This window comes from Cervus canadensis, chromosome 33 (assembly GCF_019320065.1).
Source record: "Cervus canadensis isolate Bull #8, Minnesota chromosome 33, ASM1932006v1, whole genome shotgun sequence".
NCBI lineage: Eukaryota > Metazoa > Chordata > Mammalia > Artiodactyla > Cervidae > Cervus > Cervus canadensis.
Window position 1 is genome coordinate 8,577,049 of NC_057418.1, and position 23,119 is coordinate 8,600,167.

Below are 23,119 nucleotides of genomic sequence, written 5' to 3' on the forward strand. Positions count from 1 at the left end.
CATAGGACGTAAAACAGATTTTCAAAAACATGTGCTAAAATGGAACTGCATATATAGTTTATAAAAGGAAAAAACTATTAAGAACCCAGGTATGAATAGGCCAGTCACGGAAATAACAGTTCACTCATAGCTCAACTGGTAAAGAATCTGCCTGCAACGCAGGAGACCCTGGTTTGATTCCTGGGTTGGGAAGTTCCCCTGGAGAAGGGATAGGCTACCCACCACAGTATTCTTGGGCCACCCTGGTGGTGGCTCAGATGGTAAGAATCCGCCTGTAATGTGGGAGACCTGGATTCGATCCCGGGGTTGGAAGATCCCCTGGAGGGGGACATGGAAACCCACTCCAGTATTCTTGTCTGGAGAATTCCCATAGACAGAGGAGCCTGGCAGGCTATGGTCTGTGGGGTCACGAGGAGGCGGACACAACAGAGAGACTAAACACACACAGCTAACAAAGTGAGCTTAATTTTACGGGCCCACGTGACTAAGTCGAAGGGTACTCAGCTGTTTCGCTGAATATTATTCTAAGGAATTCTGGGAGGATGTCTTGGGATGAAATTAACATTTAAACTTGTATACTGACTAAAGCCAAATGCCCTCCAGAGTGTGGGTGGGTCTCAACCAATCAGGTGAAGGCCTGAGTGAAACAGAAGTTGGACCATGCTCCAAATAAGAGAGAATTCTCCTGCCTGATGGTCTTTAAATGGGGATATCAGCTTTGCATATTTAGGACTTGCTAGCCTCCAAAATGACATGAGCCAATTCCTTATAATCAATCAATTTCCTATTGGTCAGTTTCTCTGAAGAATACTGAGTAATATACAAAGAAATCTACAGAACTGCTAACAATTGTCACAGGGCCCTATCTGAGCACGAAAGGCCTGCCAGCCTAACCCAGCCCCTAAGAAAGGAGCAAGACCAACAAAAGGCATGACAGGTCTCAGCCTCCTAGGTCAGGGAGGCTGGCAGCATGATGGAAGGAAAATGACACACAGGTCCAGGGTCACCCCCATGGCCACAGGGGCAGAGACAGACTGAGGGTTTGTGGGACTTGAAGTTTAGATCACGGTGTGTGTTGGGAAAGAGGGAGGAAAGGATGCTTTTTAAGAAAAAGAATATAAAACTAGAAAATTTCAGAAATATATAAATTCAGGTGAACATGTGAACTTCTAACAACATTGGGAAGATTGGACCCTAAAGCTTAAGCTTCATTTACTTCTCAGTCATTTTTCCAGTAGTCTTGTAGAGATGTGAGAGTTGGACCATAAAGAAGGCTGAGCACTGAAGATTGATTCTTTCAAACTGTGGTGTTGAAGACTCTTGAGAGACCCTTGGACAGCAAGGAAATCAAACCAGTCAATCCTAAAGGAAATCAACCCTGAATATTCGTTGGAAGGACTGATGCTGAAGCTGAAGCTCCAAGACTCTGGCCACCTGATGAAGAGAGCTGATTCATTGGAAAAGACTCTGAAGCTGGGAAAGATTGAAGACAAGAGGAGAAGGAAATGACAGAGGACGAGATGGTTGGGTGGCATCACTGACTCAATGGACATGAGTTTGAGCAAACCCCAGGAGATAGTGAAGGAGAGGGAAGCCAGGAAGGCTGCAGTCCATGGGGTCACAAAGAGGCGGACATGACTTAGCAACTGAACAAAACCCAAATCTGCAGCAGGAAACTTAGCTAAATGATCCAGAATCACCCTCTATCTGAAGGTTCTGGTTCAGTGCTCACCCAACTTTAAAAGTGTTGAGACAGAAAAAAAAAAAAAAAAAATACAAACAGAAGGGAGAATGAGGGCTGCTGACAAATTTGACAACTAACTTTTGAAATTATTTCCAGATTCGAAGTAGCAGATGCCCTCCTAAAATAAAAACAAGTCAGAAGTAAAAAAGATGCAAGCATTTTACAAAGAAAAAAAATCCCTCAGTAAATAAAATATGGTCAGTAGGTACAAATGAAATAGCAGCTGCTTACAATCCTGGCACTGGGTCAGTCTGCAGTCAAATGAATGCCGAGGGTACACGGGGTGAGTGCATCTCAAATCTGAGACAAGGGCACTCAAATTGGCTCACTTCAGAGTTGCTCAAGCAAGCATAACCATTCATGCTGGCGGAGTGTTGATAGATGGAAGCTGCATGGGGAGAGAATGCTAGCTTTTTTGTTTATAAAGCTTGCAATGAAGAGAATGGGTTGGTTTTCTGGAACGTCTTCAGGGCTAATAAATTTCGTGTTTATACAAACAAAAGACAGTTTTACACTGGAAGTTAATTTTGGTGAAAATTGACCATACCTCTTTAAGAAGCAGCAAGCTTCCATCCGAATCTCTAACTTAACACAGGTTACTTAGCGTGAAGGGGAAATAGCTATTTTGACCTCTGCTATAGTCATACAGATTATATGATTACAGATTCCATTTCTTCATTTCAGTCTTCAGAAGCTTACTGTGTGAATAAAAAATTCACAGCTGCCAAAGCCAGTCTTGATTCTTGACTTTATTCCTCTCAAAGATGAGGTACTCTGAGACAGATAGAAATGACAGCCTGGCTTATTCCAGGGGGCCTGGCTCCCCTATCCTGGCTGCTGAGTTAATTCACGGAACTGAAGATCACTGGGTCCTCAGCTCATCTGCTCTCAACTAGCACAACCACAATTACTGAAAGAAGAGCATTTTACATTCCCCAGAGAAGGTAAAAACCGGCAGCACTCTGCTGGAAAAGGTAATACCATTGAGGAGTGATGTGTTTAGCTTTGTTATAAATCTCACTGGGGAACTTCCCTGGTGGTCCAGTGTTTAAGAATCCACTTTCCAGTGCAGTTGACACAGGTTTGATCCCCAGTCTGGGAACCAAGATCCCACAGGCCTTGGGGCAACTAAGCCCACGTGCCACAACTACTGAGCCGGAAGGCTACAACCAGAGGAGCCCACAGTCACAATGAAGACCCATCAGAGTCAAAATTTAAAAACAAATAAATCTCACTGGGACCAACCTAAATCACACATGGCTGGCCACGCTTCTGTATTTAGTACGCACTCTTAGGCATACTTTCGAAGTGTTCACTATCAGAGAAGGTAAGAGAAAAGAACTAGTGTGCAGAGCTAGAGCCCCAGAAGCCTGAAAGGAAAGAAGATACATACAAATGAAATTTATAGGAGTGATCACAGGCCAGTAGAAAAGGTGATTTAACTTCCACTAGAATCTCCCCTCGCTTCAGCGTCACACATCGCCTACTAAAATCAATCCCTCCCCTGCCTCAGATAACAGGCATAGTAGACTTGTAAAGTGAAGAACTTGCTCATACACCACACAGATTTTGTATACACACATTCACAGATTTTATATACACATTCATGTATATATATACTACACATATGTGCAAGCATATGCAATTGATTCCCATTATTCATGATAGTTATAGTCTATAAAGTCATAATGAGCAATGAATTAGTGAATACTGAAGCACTGCTCCTGAGGAGAAGTACAGTCTACAGGGTTGAGTTCCCGCAAGCCTCAGGTTACATTTTCATTCACTGATCAACATAGAACCTTGTTTTATGTGTGTATCTATTTCAAGATGCCTTATTTAATATTTACCGTTGACTCATTAACATTGAACCCACAACCAAAAGCGCTATAACTCCCAATTGCATGAAGCTTATCTGACTCATGTACCTACTCTGTAAGGCACATTGGCCTTCTTGCACCTTAAAACACTAAACATTTTAGCACTAACATTTCACTGTTTTAAACAGTGAAATCACCAACAAGAAGCACAAAAACATGAAAAATATAGCATTAAATAGACTAAGCAAAGGACCCTGTATATAGTATGAGAGCTGAAGCTAGAAGGTAGAATTTAGGCTTGTTCCCTCTCAATGTGCCCGATGGGCAAACTTAAATTTGTCACCATCCTCTGCAGTCCATAGATGACAATGAAAGCACTGGGACTGTTGATCTGGGGATTACAAACAAATTTTAGTGAGTGGGTAAATTCATAAACACAGAGAATCTGCAAATAATGAGGATTAAATATATGTGTGTGTGTGCACATGTGTGCGTATCAGTGCCACTACTTTACAGGTTATGATTCAGTCAATATTTATTGATGCCTACTATTGGCTACATATACACATACAGACACTGTGGTAGATGCTTAAAGAATGCAAAAAATCATAATTCACAATAGCTTCCCTCAAAGGAATGCATAGATTATTGGAAAATCAGGGAATTTGCATATAAAATGATAACCAGTAAAGCCAGTGTTCACTGAGTGATGGAGATAGTGCATGTTATATAAAAGCTATTCAGATTTTATTCCTGTTGTGGATATTTCATGAGTTATTTTCTACATAGTTTTGGAGGGAAATAAACTGAGTTTAGACCTGCACTGTCCAACTGTTGTAGACACTAGCCGTTGGTGGCTATTAAAATTAAATCAAACTAAATTAAAACTTCAGTATCACAAGCCACATTTTAAGGCTTAATGGTGACGTGACTAGTGGTTACTAAACTGGACAGTGTAGATATGGAACACTTGCATCAATGTGGAACACTCCACTGGACAATGCCGACCTAGATTCTCTTATTTACATGTGTGGGAAACAATGGCCAAAAAAATCTCCCATTTACAATTACTAAACTCTAAATTACATAGAATATTTTAAGTATTACTCTTATACAACTTGAAAAGGAGAGTTTTAAGCTTATCATCTTTTATATGCTAACATTATTGTATGGTAACAGCCCCCAAACACCATAAACATTCCACAAGTTCTTCAGATAACAATAATAGATGACAGACAGCGATCTTCTGACATTGTGTGCTCCATGAAGATTTATTACATCAAAAATATACATATTCTACTTTTCTATTTCCCCTCGTTTGTGCTCCTTAATTCTCTCAGAGATGCACTAAAAGTTCACCTGTACTGATAAGCCCTGTAGAATGAACCAGAAGACAGGAGTCTGATCACAATTCTGATCACTTACTATGTCAACTTTAAAACACAAGAATCAAGAACCTGGATTGGAGCTGTGCTTTCATTCACTTCTATGGAGCTACACAAGTGCCCCCAGAAACTTCCAAATGTCTTCCCACCCACTCTGCATCTCCAGGAACCTTGGTAGCTTCTCCAGCTTAGAGTCTCCCTGCCACCAGCTCTACGGACAGATGGCAGTGGGAGAAAGGGGTTGGGGGGAGTTCCCCAAAAGATCTGTGGTGTCCAGATTCAACCATAAAGTAAAGAACAGATCCTCCTGATTTTCAGAATTCCAAACAGAAAAAAGTATTCCATAATATGTCAATCCCCACTTCACCTTTTCATTTCCAAATTCTCCCCCCATTCACATTTCAGCTTAGGACGCATTGCTTCTGTCTGAAGAGACAGGGCAAAGAAACGGCTCTGGAAAGTTAACGCAACAGTCTACTTCAGGTATCTTTCTAAGTCTTGCACTTGGACCTGTTGACATTTAAGCTTAGAAGATCAAGAATTGCTGACTTTGTTCTCGAGTACAGTCCTGACAAATTCCCCAAATCTCCCAGCCCCGCTGAGGAATGGTCCTAAGAAGAAACAACTACCCAGTTTGATTCTTAAAGTTTATTATCCCAGCACAGACACCAATCTATTCGCAACAATCACATCAGTTATCAGTCTTACTTGAATTGGTACATCAGGTTGTTCCAATACCTGAACAATTTCCTACCCATTATCATCAGAAGCCATAAAAGATATAAAGGAACTAACTTGGATCCAGGTATGCACATTTGATCAGACCAGCATAAAAAATACACTTATGACAGAGTGGTTCTACTTTGGATACTTCCTTTAACATTACACTTTTTAAAAAGTTACTTAGTCTAGTGCTGAACTTCTAAGTTTACATTCAGAGGCTGCTTAAGAAGAAAACTAGAAAAATGGAGATTGTATTCCCTGAAACTTGTGAGAAATGCTCCTGTCTCCTACTCCCTGCTTTAAACAATAATCTGACACAACAAGGAATTCATTTTTTTCATAAACTCCATCATGCAAGAGTTGTTGCCAACCTCAGATAGATTTAATTTTTATAAAGAAATAGCATAGATTCCATGCTAAATCTGTGTGATTAAATTAAAACATGTTAAGTTAGGGGCTCAGGAGAACTTGCCTCAACTAGTACCATGAATTCAACACACCATCCTAGAAACAAATGTCCTTCTAAAGAAAGAACAAATAAAAAAATTAGGGAATTTCCTGGCAGTCCAGTAATTAGAACTTGGAGCTATCACTGCTGGTGCCCCGGGTTCAATCCCTGGTCAGGAAACTAAAATCCCATAAGCCAGGTGGTGTAGCCAGAGGGGGGGGGGGGGGGGAAATTAAACAAAAATCTTGATTGTAAACCTTTATGAATATGCAGTTTTTGTATGAAAAATGCTTTTTAGCACAACCAGCAATTTTCCAGTAACTGAACAAAGCTGCACAACTGTCTGCCCCCACCTAGAACATGAAAGGTGATTTTTATTTAAAAAACTATAAAATAGCAGATTGAGTAGGCAAATTTTAAATATGACAGTGCAGCCATTTTACTTTATTGGTTCCTGGTGAGAAATTCCAAGGATGAATTCCATCTCCAGACATGATTTTTTGCAGGAAGCAGCAGTTTGAGGTTTAAGTAAGTAGCTCTGGTAATGAGACATTTTGACTCCTCATATCGTTCACTTGTGAATTACAGATGGGCCAGTACTGTCAAAGGAGGTAAAGACGCTGTCTTACCAAAGTGTGACCACGTGTGTGTGCATCTGTGTCCATGTGCACACGCATGCATACAGCAATGGGCCGCCAAGGACATTTTCATCTGCTTGTTTTTTTCTGAGACTCTGACTACATAGCATTGTTTTCCAGCAATATTCAGTCTCTGACTCCTTGGTGACAATTGTGTGACGCAGCAAGGTGCTCAGGGCTCCTCCTCCACAGGCTCCTGGGGGCAGATATTGTCTCTGTGTCTGCGTCATGGAATCTATTATACCTGGCATCCTTTAGATTAGGCTCTTAAGGCTTACTACGCATGAGTTTCTTCAAAAGAATGTGTAAGCCATTCCAATAATAAGGCAGGCATGATAGGGGACAATTATGCCACTTATACAAGTCTCATGTTTACTTAGTGTACATACCTAGTGTATTTATCGCATGAAACGCCGCATTTTTTACTCTCCTCCTTTTTGGAGGTAAAATTACCTTAAGTACAAATACAAAATGAAATAAATAATAATAATAATAGAAAGTAAATGCAAACAGTTACCATTTTCTCATAGAATTTTATGTATCATGGTAATAAAATTAATAAGTGATTTTAATATAGCTGAAACATCCACAAAAGTTAAAATTTAGTTGACTTCTAAGTCATATCATTAATGTAATATGTTGTTTTCTTCATTTTTTTGTTTTAGTTTTAAATAACAATTTAAAAGAATAAAATTCTATTTTAAAGATATTAATCAAATTCAGAAAACTATGTCCTTCAGGAATTAAATTTGTACTAACCAATCAAAAATATTACATCTTGTAGCTGACATTGCTTCACTGCTTCTAATTTAAACACAAATAAAACAAAATTGCTACTGGACATGAGTGGAGAAATAAACAAAATGAGAGAAAGAATTGAAATAATTCAAGCTCTGGTTCTTCCTCTTTATAACCTTTGTACTATCATTGTTTATATCAAACCTACCAAGTACGTCATGAGAAACGCTGGGCTGGAGGAAGCACAGCTGGAATCAAGATTGCTGGGAGAAATATCAATAACCTCAGATATGCAGATGACACCACCCTTATGGCAGAAAGTAAAGAAGAACTAAAGAGCCTCTTGATGAAAGTGAAAGAGGAGAGTGAAAAAGTTGGCTGAAAGCGCAACATTCAGAAAACTAAGATCATGGCATCCGGTCCCATCACTTCATGGCGAATAGATGGGGAAACAGTGGAACCAGTGGCTGACTTTATTTTTATGGGCTCCAAAATCACTGCAGGTGGTGATTGCAGCTATGAAATTAAAAGATGTTTACTCCTTGAAAGGAAAGTTATGACCAACCTAGACAGCATATTAAAAAGCAGAGACATTATTTTGTCAACAAAGGTCTGTCTAGTCAAGGCTATGGTTTTTCCAGTAGTCATGTATGGATGTGAGAGTTAGACTCTAAAGAAAGCTGAGCACAGAAGAAGTGATGCTTTTGAACTGTGGTGTTGCAGAAGACTCTTGAGAGTCCCTTGGACTTCAAGGAGACCCAACCAGTCCATCCTAAAGGAGATCAGTCCTGGGTGTTCATTGGATGGACTGATGTTGAAGCTGAAACTCCAATACTTTGGCCACCTGATGCGAAGTGCTGACTCATTTGAAAAGACCCTGATGCAGGGAAAGATTGAGGGCAGAAGGAGAAGGGGATAACAGAGGATGAGATGGTTGGATGGCATCACTGACTCAGTGGACATGCGTTTGAGTGGACTCCGGGAGTTAGTGATGGACAGGGAGTCCTGGCGTTCTGTGGTTCATGGGGTCGCAAAGAGTCGGACACAACAGAACAACTGAACCGAACTAAACTGCTTCAGTGGAGGATGTGTAGCATCCTAGGACCTGGGGATGTGAACTTTGTCAGAAACCAGCTAGAACTCCAAACCATTATCAACTTACTATAGAAACAAGCATTTGTAGCTAAATCCACATGCGTTAGAGCCAGGAAAATAACTGGGATTCTCTACATTGACTTCTTTGTAAAATACAATGTCTATTAAAGGACAAGTAATAATACAAACAAATTTGCAGCTAATATGTAATTAAAACTTGGTCATAACTATAAAAATTAGAACTTAAATCAACAACTTTTTTTCAAGATTCATCATTGACATTGCTTAGAATTACTAGCCCATGATTGTGACGAAAAGCAAATTAACCTGTACTCATTTTAATTATAGTTTTTAAGTTCTCTATAGATAATGCACTTCTGTACTGATACACAGAGGGCTGTCTATTCCTAGCGACGGATCATCAGGACACTACTGACTTCTAATAAAGCATCTACAAAGCATGTAATTGCAGAAACCCAATTTGCACACAAGTTTTAAAATATCAAAATAAATTCCCAATGTACTATCCATTCTTCCTTCGGATTTTTGACAATTTCATTTAATGATACAATACGCAGGAGATCGAGGCTGGCACCTATTTCACTTCAAGATTTTTGGTCTTATCTTGAAAATACAGCTAGTTTTCCATAATAACTTCGGTACTCCCTTCATCCTAGGATTTTTCTGAACATTTTTGGAACCTATTTATATTCTTATCATGGTCCATGTTAGGGGTTTATACATACTGTCACTTTAATACTTGCTATTTACTACTTCTATGCATTGTTCTCTTTAAAGTTATTCTTTTAAGCTTTAAAGGCTGTCACCTGGGTTCTGGATTCCAAGATTCAGTTATATAATTTTGGTCACATTTCCAGCATACGTTCAGAGAACTTCAAATGAAACCATGCTGGTTGTTCTATTATCTTCAGATAATTTTTCACCCTCCCACCTCATGTTGCTAATTAAAAATTAAACATAAAACTGGTTTAAGAAAGAAGACAAGTAAACCCTCCAGCTATAACAGAAGCTTGATTTGCAATAGTAAGCCAGCACATTCAATAGATTAGAAACCATGCCAATGGACCAGGATCCCGGAACCACGAGGCTGCCCTCATCTGCATTTGAAACCTGGAATGCTTGAACGGCAGCGTACCCTCCTTTGAGAGGGTACACAAACACACCTGTGCTTCCTATTGACATTCACCTGCTAACTAATTAACACTCCCTTTTTGACTTACAATAACTTTCCCGGAAAAACTACTTTACTATAATGTTTTAATCTATTGAATTCCTGCTGTCATATAAATGTGTTCATCCCAATCTGCCTATGGCTGGATAGAAACAGTGAGGTGCTTCAGCTGGCTTCTGCCAGCTTGCTAGAGATGATATTTAGATGCATGCATGCTTGCGAAGTTCATTCAGTGTGCTGACTCTGCGACCTCATGGATGTAGCCCGTCAGGCTCCTCTGTCCAAGGGATTCTCCAGGCAAGAATACTGGGTTGCCATGTCCTTCTCCAGGGGACCTTCCCCCACGCACAGATCAAACACGAGTCTAAGTTTCCTGCATTCTCAGGCAGGCTCTTTACCACTAGCGCCACCTGGGAAGCCTTACTGAGATGGCATCTCCTCCCAATGGTTATTCAACGATGTCACACTGGTGTTTTGAAACTGGCCCTGGCAGAAACATTTACACCACAGAAAATGGCAAATGTCACAAGTCTGGACTCCCCCCAACAAGAGAGCTGGCTTTTAAACATTTCCCAGCACAACTAACTGTTATTACTTCACAAAGGTAACTTTATCCTCTCTGCTTCTAGTCTGCCATTTCCTCCTCCAGGGGATCTTCCCACCCCAGGGATCGAACCCAAGTCTCTTATGTCTCCTACTTTGACAAGTGGGTTCTTTACCACTAGCGCCACCTGAGAGACCAAACATGCATGCATCTACAAGAATGATTAAAAAAGAACAAGCATTCACTTAGAGATCAACGAGGGTGTCCATCCCCTCTCAATACAGTATGCTGAATGAAAAAGGACGCCACAGTTCATCAGAATACATGATACTGTTTTAAACATCTAATACAAGAGAGCAAACATGCTCTGATCCATGAGTCTGTATCAGCCAGGGTCTTAGCACTGGCATACGTAAATGCTTACCTGAGAACAATGCAAATGAAAAGCTATTTACTCGAAAGGGATATATGTATATCTATAGCTGATTCACATTGGTGTACAGCAGCAACCAACACAACATTGTAATGCAATTATCCTCCAATTAAAAATAAATTTTAAAAAGAAAGCTGTTTGTGGAGGGGTGGGCTCCACTCCTAGTTTATCTTTATCTTTATCACTCCTTGTCTTCTTCCGCTGTTTTCCTGGCGCTCTTTTTGTCCGTGGGGTGTGGGTAATAGCCTATGAACAGTCATAGGCTTTTGAAGACTTTTAACTGTTTTGTTTATTCCTTTTCATTTATAAGAACATCGAACATTCAATTTCAGAGAACCAATGATCCCATACTCTCAAATTCTTTCACACGCCTCCAACTGGGAGTCACAGCCTGTGACTGCTTCAGCCAATTGAGTATGACACAAGTGATGCTATATGATTTCTGAGGCGAGGCCAGAAAAGGCCATGAAGCATCCTCCCATTTCTCAGGATGTCTGCTGAGGCAGAGGGTGGGAGTAGGGGTACCAACCACCAAGTAAGAAGTTCAGCTTCTCCCAGACCACCATACTTAGCTACTTTGGTCAACAGTCCGGCTGAGTTCCTGACAGCCAGCCTCGACAGCCAGACAGGTGAGTGAGACATCGTAGACATTCAGCCTCAACCAGCTAGTATGAGGTGAATAGTGCCCCTCCAAAATGAATGTCAAGTCCTAACCTCTGGAACTTGTGAATGCAACCATATTTGGAAAGATGGTCTTTGCAGACGTAGCCAAGTTAAGAGGAAGTCATACTGAACTAGAATGGGTTCATCCAGATGGGTTCAACCAGATGGGAGCATCCAAGTACTAACCAGGCCTGACCCTGCTTAACTTTCGAAATCAGATGAGATTGGGCATGTTCAGGGTGCTGTGGCTGTAGACCAGAGGGGTTCCTAATCTAATAACTGGTGTCTTTACTAGAAGCAGGAAATACGGACACAGGGACAAACAGAAGGAGCAGCCTACCCTGCGAAGAGACAGACAGGGAGGTCACCTGAGAAGAAAGGCAGAGATGGACGGGATTCACCTGTGAGGTGAAGAATACCGGCAACCACCGAGGAGTCGGTGAAGAATCTGCCTGCCATGCAAAAGACCGCTTGCAATGCAGGAGACCAGGTTTCGATCCCTGGGTTGGGAAGATCCCCTGGAGAAGGTAATGGCAACCCACTACAGATTCTTGCCTGGGAAATCCCATGGACAGAGGAGCCTGGTGGGCCACAGTCCATGGGATTGCAAAAGAGTCAGATGTGACTTAGCAACTGAACCACCACAGGAAGCTAGGAACAAGCAGGGAATGATCTGCTTTTAGAGTCTTCAGGCAGAGTACAGCCCTGCTGACACCTTGATTTTGGACTTCTGGCTCCAAATTGGTGAGCAATAAATCTCTGTCCTTTAAAGCGCCTAGTTTGTGATACATTGTTACAGAAACCCTGGAAAACTAAGGCAGTAGCCTTCAGGTGACTGCAGCCCAGTTATCTGGCTGCAAACACAAGTGAACCTCCAAGTTAGAAATGCCCAACCAAAACCCTCCCCTGGTGGTCCAGTGGTTAAGATGCCACACTCCCAGTGCAGGGGGCAGAAGTTTGATCCCTGGTGTGGGAAGACCCCTCATGCCATGTAGTGTGGCCAAAAAAATAAAATTTAAAGAGTTAAAAAAAAAAGTCGCTGCTGATTTCCTGACCTTCCCAGTTGTGAGCAAAATGAAATGGTTGTTTTAAGACTTTAACTTTTGAGGTAATTTGTTACATAGTAATGATAACTGGAACACTTGGTTCACTCCCATTCACCCTTCAAGTTTCAACTCAGCTTTCACAGTCCTGGAAGCCTTCTCCAACGTCCTCCTATCTGAGTTGCATGTCCCTCCTCCAAAATCCCACAGTATCTCTATTTACCCACCTTGTTTACTCTGCATTGTCCACGGAACCCATATGTCAGTTAAGTTCAGTTCAGTTGCTCAGTCATGTCTGACTCTTTGCAACCCCATGAATCGCCGCACACCAGGCCTCCCTGTCCATTACCACCTCTCGGAGTTCACCCAAACCCATGTTCATTGAGTCTGTGATGCCATCCAACCATCTCATCCTATGTCATCCCCTTCTCCTTCTGCCCTCAATCTTTCCCAGCATCAGGGTCTTTTCAAATGAGTTAACTCTTCTCATCAGGCGGCCAAAGTATTGGAGTTTCAGCTTCAACATCAGTCCATCCAATGAACACCCAGGACTGATCTCCTTTAGGATGGACTGGTTGGATCTCCTTGCAGTCCAAGGGACTCTCAAGAGTCTTCTGCAACACCACAGTTCAAAAGCATCAATTCTTCTGTGCTCAGCTTTCTTTAGAGTCCAACTCTCACATCCATACATGACTACTGGAAAAACCATAGCTTTGACTAGACAGACCTTTGTTGACAAAGTAATGTCTCTGCTTTATAATATGCTGTCTAGGTTGGTCGTAACTTTCCTTCCAAGGGAGTAAGCTTCTTTTAATTTAATAGCTGCAATCACCACCTGCAGTGATTTTGGAGCCCATAAAAATAAAGTCAGCCACTGGTTCTACTGTTTCCCCATCTATTTGCCATGAAGTGATGGGACCGGATGCCATGATCTTAGTTTTCTGAATGTTGAGTTTTACCCATCTTGTTACTCTGCATTGTCCATGGAACCCATATGTAAGTTATCACCCAAAGACAGTCTTTCCTTTTGTCATACACCCGACCTCTTCTTCACATTCACCCAAAACATGAACTCACCCTCTTCACCTCAAAGTTTTAGTAAAGGTTTTGTAGAGGAGATAGAAGAGAAAGATGGTATGACACACTCACAGAGCAGATAACTGAAACACTCACCATTAGATATCTTTTTGTTTGTTGTGCTTGTTTGTTTAATCTGAAGTTTTCCAGGGGTTCTTTACTGCAGAAATTCTCAGAACTCATCAGATGTCAATGTCACCCCGTAAGGAAAAGAAAGTATTGAGAGTGATCTCCCAAACTGATGAAATCACAGAACTCTTTTCATGGAGTAGTTTCAAAGGCATGGGCTATCCCTAAACACTCATGGTTATTCTACATTCCTTCCAAATAATATATTATTCTTTCTTCAAAGTTATGGACACTTTGAAAAAGGAACACGACCCTGGGCATGTTACTTTGACTTCTTTATCATCATTAAGAAGTCTCAGAATGAGTTTCTGTAGAGATACTTTGAAGATTCCTATCACTCTGGCTTGGGTTTAATGAGCTTCATATCGCGAGTTTTACAGAACAGCTAAAAAACTCCCATCTCTGGTGTCCAAAGTCAAGTAGAAAGCCATTTGGGGAACACTGAATACTTAATTTTCTTGTTCTTTTTTATTTCTTTGAGTCATAATACTAACAGACTATTAAGTTCATGGCTTCTACATACATGGCACAGAGAAGGTCAAATCGAGACGGAAGTTTTGACAGTGCTGCAAACACCTTCAAATATAGTTCTCTCAGCTCCCAAATGACTGTAAGGGCCAGAGCCTTTGACTGTATAGATCACAAAAAACTGTGGAAAACTCTTCAAGAGATGGTAATATCAGACCACTTTGCCTGCCTCCTGAGAAATCTGTATGCAGGTCAAGAAGCAATAGTTAGAATCAGACATGGAACAACAGACTGGTTCCAAATCGGGAAAGGAGTACGTCAAGACTGTATTGTCATCCAGCTTATTTAACTCATATGCAGAACACATCATGCTAAATGCTGGGCTGGATGAAGTGCAAGCTGAAATCAATATTTCTGGGAGAAATATTAATAACATCAGATATACAGATGATACCACTCTTACGGCAAAAAGTGAAGAGGGACTAAAGAGCCTCTTGATGAAAGTGAAAGAAAAGAGTGAAAAAGTTGGCTTAAAACTCAACATTCAGAAAACTAAGATCATGGATGGCATCCAGTCCCATCACTCCATGGCAAATAGATGAAGAAACAATGGAAACAGTGACAGACTTTATTTTCTTGGGCTCCAAAATCATTGCAGATGGTGACTGCAGCCATGAAATTAAAAGATGCTTGCTCCTTGGAAGAAAAGCTATGACGAACCTAAACCCCATAGTAAAAAGCAGACATTACTTTGCCAACAAAGTTCTGTATAGTCAAAGCTATGGTTCTACCAGTAGATATGTATGGATGTGAGAATTGGACTATAAAGAAAGCTGAGCACTGAAGAATTGATGCATTTGAATTGTGGTGTTGGAGAAGACTCTTGAAAGTCCCCTGGACTGCAAGGAGATCAAACCAGTCAACCCTAAAGGAAATCAGTCCTGAATATTCACTAGAAGGACTGATGTTGAACCTGAAGCTCCAATACTTTGGCCCCCTGATGCAAAGAACTGACTGACTGGAAAAGACCCTGATGCTGGGAAAGATTGAAGGCAGGAGGAGAAGGGGATGACAGAGAATGAGATGGTTGGATGGCATCACAGACTGGATGGACATGAGTTTGAGCAAGCTCTGGGAGTTGATGATGGACAGGGAAGCCTGGCCTGCTTCAGTCCATGGGGTCGCAAAGAGTTGGACACATGGAGTGACTGAACTGAACTGAACTGAGTTTTCTTGTGGAGAACAAAACTGCTGCTGCTGCTAAGTCGTTTCAGTCGTGTCCGGCTCTGTGCGACCCCATGGACAGCAGCCCACCAGGCTCCGCCATCCCTGGGATTCTCCAGGCAAGAACACTGGAGTGGGTTGCCATTTCCTTCTCCAATGCAGGAAAGTGAAAAGTGAAAGTGAAGTCGCTCAGTCGTGTCCGACTCTTTGCGACCCCATGGACTGCAGCCTACCAGGCTCCTCCGTCCGTGGGATTTTCCAGGCAAGAATACTGGAGTGGGTTGCCATTGCCTTCTCCGGAGAACAAAGCAGGTGACATCATTTTCTAGCCACTGACAAGCGCGGGTGAATTATGTATTCGAGCAGCAGGACAGCATGTTTGTGAGCCCAGGGCCCAGGGATGGATGATGCCAAGGACAGAGGAAGGATCCTGATAGGCGACTCTCATATCCTATTATTCAGTGTTGCAGCTCCGTGTGATCCATGATCTCCGTCTGTACAGTTTTCCTTAATCAGAAGAGCTTGAAATGCAAGAACTGTGCATACTCGACCTCCTATAGGATCAAAAGAAAACCAAGCACACCCTTTTAATAATTGAAATTTTGCAACGATAAATAAAGATTTTGGCACCCGATCAACAAAGGCAGGCACAGCCAGGGGGCCTCAGTGCACAGGTGCCCTCCGTGAGCAGGCGCCAAAAGGCTGGGGGCGGGGCTGGGGCGGGGCTGTGTTCAGGGATTGGGCGGGGCTGGGCGGGGCCATGGGCGGGGCTGGGTGGGGGCGGGCGAGGTCGTGGGCGGGGCCGGGCGGGGCCATGGGCGGGGCTGGGCGGGGCCGTGGGCGGGGCTGGCGGGGCTGGGCGGGGCTGTGTCCTTTCCTGGGTCGCCAGTGCTGGGAGCGAGCCTCAGAACCTCAGGCTGTGGACGTTGGCCTCCGTGGCCTCGCAAAGTACTTAAGATTTCGAGCTTTTGCTGAACTTGTAAAAGAAGCACTTGAGTGATGGATTAATAAGAACACTGAAGTTCCGTGGAAGGTTTCACATTGGAGAATCTTGAACTTTGATCCTCATCCGGCAGTTCCACTGTTCACGTAACTTCAGATGAATGAAGACTTCATTAAGGAAGACAGCTGACCAGTGGTCCAGAGCTGATGCAGGTATCACTGGTGTATCTGCTAGCATAATGAAGAAAAGAATGACTCACGCAAAACATCAGAGCAGAGTGGGACCCAGCTCACTTGTTTCTCAGCCGGAACAGAGCATCATAGGCTGCAGGATTCGCCATGGGTGGAAAGAAGGTAACAGCCCTATCACCCACTGGAATGGAACCATTGTGGGCCAGGTGCCTGTAAATCCCTCTTTGTATCTTATAAAATACGATGGATTTGACTGTGTCTATGGACTAGAACTTAATAAAGATGAAAGAATTTCTGCACTGGAAGTCCTCCCTGATAGAGTTGCAACATCTCAAATCTGTGATGCACACCTAACGGACATGATGATTAGCAAAGCAGTGAAGCACCTGTTTGAATCGGAGGATGGCTCTAAAGATGAGTGGAGGGGAATGATCCTAGCACCCGTCCCTGTAATGAACACGTGGTTTTATATCACCTACGAAAAAGATCCTATCTTGTATATGTACCAGCTCTTAGATGATTATAAAAAAGGTGACCTTCACATTATGCCTTATTCTATTGATTCACTTCCAATACAAAGGGAACAAGGAGACGTGGTAGACTTCTTGGTTGGCAAACGAGTGGAATACGCCAAACAAGATGGCTCTGAAAGGAATGGCATGATCATCCATCAAATAGAGGTCAAACCCTCTATCTGCTTCATCAAATTTGATGATGATTTCCATATTTATGTCTACAATGTGGTGAAAGCATTCTAGATGTCTTCACTAATTTGGCCAGATTTGTGAAACTATTAAATGTGTAATCTGTAGATGTAAAGGTTTGACTGCTTTCCATTTTAATGAGAGCTTAAATGTCCCTGTGAACCCACAATTTGCCAGCAGAATTGATTTTGTTCAGAATAGTATAGATGTCTGCGAAAACAGTGTATTATTTGTAAAGAACCCTTTCCACTTAAAAGAAGTCTGTCTGTTTGGAGGGGAGTTATAGACAAGTTTGGTAAAAAGTTAAGCTAGTCTCATAGTTACATAAAACTAAAAGGTTTTATCTGCTTTCCCTTCACTCCTAACATTGTTTTTCTGTGTTGTCACAATACAAGCACAACGCGGTGTTTCTGCCTCTCTGTATCTCTGCACAGATATCCACAGATACCTCTCTATTGTGTGATACATATATATGTGCAGGCACAGATCGGTATACACACACATACACACACACTTCATTGGCAGTCCTTTATGGATTGGAGTCGGGGTTAAATAATTTCCTCCAATTCAACAGGAATTTTTTAAGGAAGTCAATCATATTTGGCATATGACTGCTGCTTGTTTAAAATTAAATTTGGGCACAGAAAGCCCATCGGGACATTCAATTGTTTGGAAAGCCAAAAGTGCAAAGCACCTTTTCGGTCTGAAAGTCCAAACAAGATTAAATTGTGAGCCATTAATGACCCACATTAGAATTTAACCATTAGAAATCTGGGTAAAATGTTGACTTTGATTCTAAGCTTTGCAAAATGTTTATTTACATTTTTGGTTACATTTTTTTCTTTTATATTTTACTTTTTTGGGGGGTTGGGGGTCAAAGTCCAGGTGGTTTAATTTGGTCCACACAGTGTAACACAGGTGTATTTTGGTCAGTACTTTTCGTCCATTATTTGTACAAATCAGTAATTTGGATTTTAGCACATGATTTAAAATTCAGTAGTACATCAGTGGTTTGTGTGTATGTGGTAAGTTCCTGGGAGAACACAAATATTAGAAATGCAACCTTAAGAATAGTTTTGTTGCTTTTTAACACATCCTCTGGGACACCTTTTGTTTTTATTCCTATTTTACTGATGGTATGATTATGGTCAGAAAGCTTTTTCTCCTGGGCTTGTCCCGACAAAGAGTGTCTGGGCAAGCGACAGCAGAAGCCCTCTGATATCTCAGTGGCGCTGCACCCTCTTGCAGCCTCCATGCAGCTGATGTGGATTCATCCCACAGAGTGGACCCTGGCATGCAGGGTCAGTCACCTGCGCCGGCTCATGGGTGTAACTGACACCGGCCTCCAGCCGCAGGCTCCTTATGTGGCTTACTCTGCAAGGTTGTTTTAACCAAAATAGAACTGCAAAAGTGGTTGGTCTTGCAGGGAAATGGCCATCTGTCACTTTGTTCTGGAGGAGCCCTGGCATTTTGAAAGCTAAGAGAAAGGCAGTATGTGGAACCAGTCTCCTGGGGCGATTAGAAATCCGACCTGAGATTTGGTTGGAAGGTGAAATGCCTACCTAGGCTCTCAATCAAATATCAGAGGTCCCTACAACCTCCACTGTGGCTGTTCTTGGTGTTAGAGATTGTGTAGTTTCAAGGCCTGGCTGTGAATGGTTGGCATGATGCACATTTCTTCCTGCAGGAAAGCTGTGTCTTGAGCTTCTGGCTGGTAACCCCTTGCACCCTGTAAATACAGCACCCCATTTTCTGCAGTGTGCCCAGTGCCTCCCGGGTTTCAGCCAGGGGAGAGCTTCTCCATGCAGTGAGAACCCCACCCAGGTCTGAGATGCTCCTCCCTGCTTGAACAAGGTCACGCTGCACCTGTGTCATCTGCTTTCCTGGTGGCCCTTGTAATAACCCCTCCATGTGAATCTCAAGGCTGAACCTGGCTCCCGGAGCCCAAGTAGACACATGACCCAGGGAGTGAGTGTCCTGCGTTCACTAAACACCATACAGTGACTTCAGGATGAAAAATCAAGTTCTTTGGAAGCACCCAGAAAGTTGGATCAGTTAGAACATCTCATCACTGAATGACTTGAACTGTGGTTTTTCTGCAAGTACCTTTATCAACTTCAATACCTTGTTATTGGCCAGTCTCTCAAATGTGACATGTGATTATTATTATCATTATTTTAATCTTTGTTCCTTTTCTTGCCTTTAGGGTAAAGGAAGAGGAAGGAGGGTGTTGTTTTTCCATTTTTTCCCCACCTTTTATTCTTTTGGTGGATTAAACCACACTTCCTGACTCCATGACTAACTCTGCTCCACAGCCGAGTATTTCAGGCTTCATTTAGGCTTGTGTTTCAGATCTGCATGCATGGCTTGCCTTTTTGTGATATCTAAACATTGGTTTCTTGTTCTTGGAATCCAATGTGAATTTCCAACATTATCATCATGGGACTTAACAAAAGACAACTCTGTATAGAAGAATCTCTGTAAAAAATTTATTGGCCTTTCTCATTGACCTGCTAGAGTATTGTTGTGTTGTGTGTGTGCATGCCTGTCTGTGATGTCTGGGTGCTCGTAAATCTTCAAAGGAAAACCTTAAAAGCAGACCATCCTTTTTTGCATGCTATTCCAAGTAGAATGTTCAATGTAACTAACTAAAATTACATGTTAAAGATATTTAGGGTTTTTTATTTTGCGTTTTTGTTTCTCTTTGTTTTCAGTTTTCTATTTGCCTATTGTGCAGTTTTAGTGGTTGTAAGATAAAATGCACTCCTGAAGCAAACAGTGCCAACAGAAGGTGGTTTTCCAGTTGTATATGCCATGCAGTATGTGAAGGGACTGCAAATTCTGAGAACAATCACAGTCACTTCTCAACCAGAGTTCATTCCTATTACTGTTTTACAGTAATTGTAAAATGCCAGGCTGGATAAAGCACAAGCTGGAATCAAGATTGCCGGGAGAAATATCAATAACCTGAGATACGCAGATGACACCACCCTTATGGCAGAAAGCGGAGAAGAACTAAAGAGCCTCTTGATGAAAGTGAAAGAGGAGAGTGAAAAAGTTGGCTTAAAGCTCAACATTCAGAAAGCTAAGATCATGGTGTCCGGTCCCATCACTTCATGGCAGTAGGTGGAGATACAACGGAAACAGTGGCTGACTTTATTTTGCGGGGCTCCAAAATCACTGCAGATGGTGACTGCAGCCGTGGAATTAAAAGACACTTGTTCCTTGGAAGAAAATCTATGACCAACCTAGACACCATATTAAAAAGCAGAGACATTACATTACCAACAAAGGTCCATGTAGTCAAAGCGATGGTTTTTCTAGTGGTCTTATATGGATGTGAGAGTTGGACTATAAAGAAAGCTGAGTGCTGAAGAATTAATGCTTTTGAACTGTGGTGTTGGAGAAGACTCTTGAGAGTTCCTTGGACTGCAAGGAGATCAAACCAATCAACTCTAAAGGAAATCAGCCCTGAATATTCATTGGAAGGACTGATGCTGAGACTGAAACTCCAATACTTTGGCCCCCTGATGCGAAGAACTGACTCACTGGAAAAGACCCCGATGCTGGGAAAGATTGAAAGCAGGAGGAGAAGGGGACGACAGAGGATGAGATGGTTGGATGGCATCACCAACTGAATGGACATGAGTTTGAGCAAGCTCTGGGAGTTGGTGATGCACAAGCAAGCCTGGCATGCTGCAGTCTATGAGGTCACAAAGCGTCAGACACAACTGGGTGACTGACCTGACTGAATGACTGTTTTACATGCCAAACCCCGAAGTGTCTTTAGCTTGAATCTCTGAATGCTGTGGGCCCATTAGAAGACTATTCTGATGGTCATAAATTGTAGTGCCTAAAAACATTCCTAAGTTACTAGTCTTTCTTTAAAAACATAAAAGTTCTCAAAAATATAGGAACAATGATTATAACAGAAAATAATTATGGCCAAATGCCTGTGGTTTTTTGGAACTGCTGCAGTTTTTGTGTTTTCCGTCATGAGTACAGTTTGAATGTGTATAGTTCAAGAGGTCTTTGTGCCTGCATTTTAAGATTAGGTAAATGACCATCTTTCAAGCTTGAATTCATTTTTAAATTTTATTTATTTATTTATTTTTTAAAGTTAAAAATTCCTTAATTTTTTATTCCTGGTACCACTACCACAATTTACAGGGCAATATACCTGACGTAATGAAAAGAAAAAGAAAAAGACAAAGCTACAACAGATAAAAGACCTCAGGAATGTACATCTAATTGACACTACATTGCATTAATCAATAGCTGCACTTTTTGCAAACTGTGGCTATGGCAGTCCTGAACAAGAAGGGTTTCCTGTTTAAGCTGCAGTAACTTTTCTGACTACGGATCATCGTTCCTTCTGTGGCAGATTTTTACAGTTCCTCTAACGCATTTGGGATGACTGTCTCAAAGTAACCTGCAGCTTTCCTGACACCTCCTCGCTCTCTCTCCTGCTAAGAACTGTAGCCCTTTTCTTCTGAGTTTTTAGAACCTTCTGCTACCATATCCACCACTTCCACCACCAGATCCATAACCACCACCATAGGGACTGCCCGAGCTTCTTCCACCAAAACTACCCCCTTTCATGGGTCCATAATTTGATTGCTGTTGTCCACTATAATTTCCAAAATCATTATAGTTTCCACCACCACCATAGTTACCTCCAAAATTTCCTCCTTCATTGTAGCCATCATATCCTCCACCACCGCCACCATATCCACCACCTTGGTTTCCATATCCTGGCCCACCACCACGGTAACCTCCTCTACTCCTATAACCAGGACCACTGCCATAGTTGCCACCATCACCTCCACATCCATTGTATCCACCATCACCTCCTCCGTAACTCCCTCGGCTGCCACCACCTCCTCCACCATAGCCTCCTCTTCCACCAAAGTTTCCACCACGGCCAAAGTTACCTTCACCACCTCCAAAGTTTCCTCCACGACCCATAAAGTTGCCAGATCCACCTCTACGACCTCTTTGTGATCCAGCAGATTGCATCTCTTGTTTAGAAAGGGCCTTTTTCACTTCACAATTACGCCCATTAATAGTGTGGTATTTCTGAACAACAATTTTATCAACTGTATCATGATCATCAAAAGTTACAAAAGCAAATCCTCTCTTTTTTCCACTCTGCCTGTCTTCCATAACTTCTATGGTTTCAATCTTGCCATACTTTTCAAAGTAGTCTCTCAAATTATATTCTTCTGTATCTTCTTTAATACCACCAACAAAAATTTTCTTCCCTGTTAGATGGGCACCAGGCTTTACAGAATCCTCTCTAGAAACAGCTCTCTTTGGCTCCACTGCACGCCCATCAACCTCGTGTGGTCGCGCTAACATTGCTGCATCCGCTTCTTCAACACAAGAGTAAGTCACAAAACCAAAGGCCCTGGAACGTTTTGTTTGGGGGTCTCTCATCACCACACAATCTGTAAGTGTGCCCCATTTCTTAAAATGTTCCCTTAAGCTATCATCTGTAGTTTCAAAGCTCAGACCACCGATAAACAGCTTTCTCAACTGCTCTGCTTCCTTGGGATCGTGACCCTCCTCCCCCCCGCGGCGGCGGCGACGGCCGGAGTCGGGCTGGGGGCGACCGGGCGGCGGTTTTACCTCCATTTTGAGACCGGACTCGCCTCTTCCAACTCGAGTTCAATATCTAAATTTTATTTTAATTTTAGACATTGTGTAGATGGTTCCGTGGTCTCTGCATTTAGAAGTATAAGCAGTATAAATCTGTTGATTCTGTATGTCATTTTTATAATTATGGTGAAGCTCTGTCCTTAAGATGTTTCAAATAAACCCTACGTGTGCCAGAAAAAAAAAAAACAAACTGAAAGTTGTAGCATGTATTGTACTCCTTGGTAACAGTGAGGTTACCTGAAGCTTGCCTGTCTTT

At 42.1% G+C, this 23,119-nt stretch overlaps 2 protein-coding genes across 2 annotated transcripts; one reads left to right on the forward strand and one right to left on the reverse strand.

The window, feature by feature from the left end:
• The first annotated feature begins 16,467 nt into the window (after positions 1-16,467).
• On the forward strand, positions 16,468-17,256 carry LOC122433833 (spindlin-1-like). Its single transcript, XM_043456794.1, has one exon. It carries the CDS (start codon positions 16,468-16,470, stop codon positions 17,254-17,256), a length of 789 nt encoding a protein of 262 aa, XP_043312729.1.
• Positions 17,257-21,624: 4,368 nt separating this feature from the next.
• LOC122433968 (heterogeneous nuclear ribonucleoprotein A3-like) lies at positions 21,625-22,873 on the reverse strand. Its single transcript, XM_043457083.1, has one exon. It carries the CDS (start codon positions 22,837-22,839, stop codon positions 21,703-21,705), a length of 1,137 nt encoding a protein of 378 aa, XP_043313018.1. The 5' UTR covers positions 22,840-22,873; the 3' UTR covers positions 21,625-21,702.
• Between the last annotated feature and the right edge of the window lie 246 nt (positions 22,874-23,119).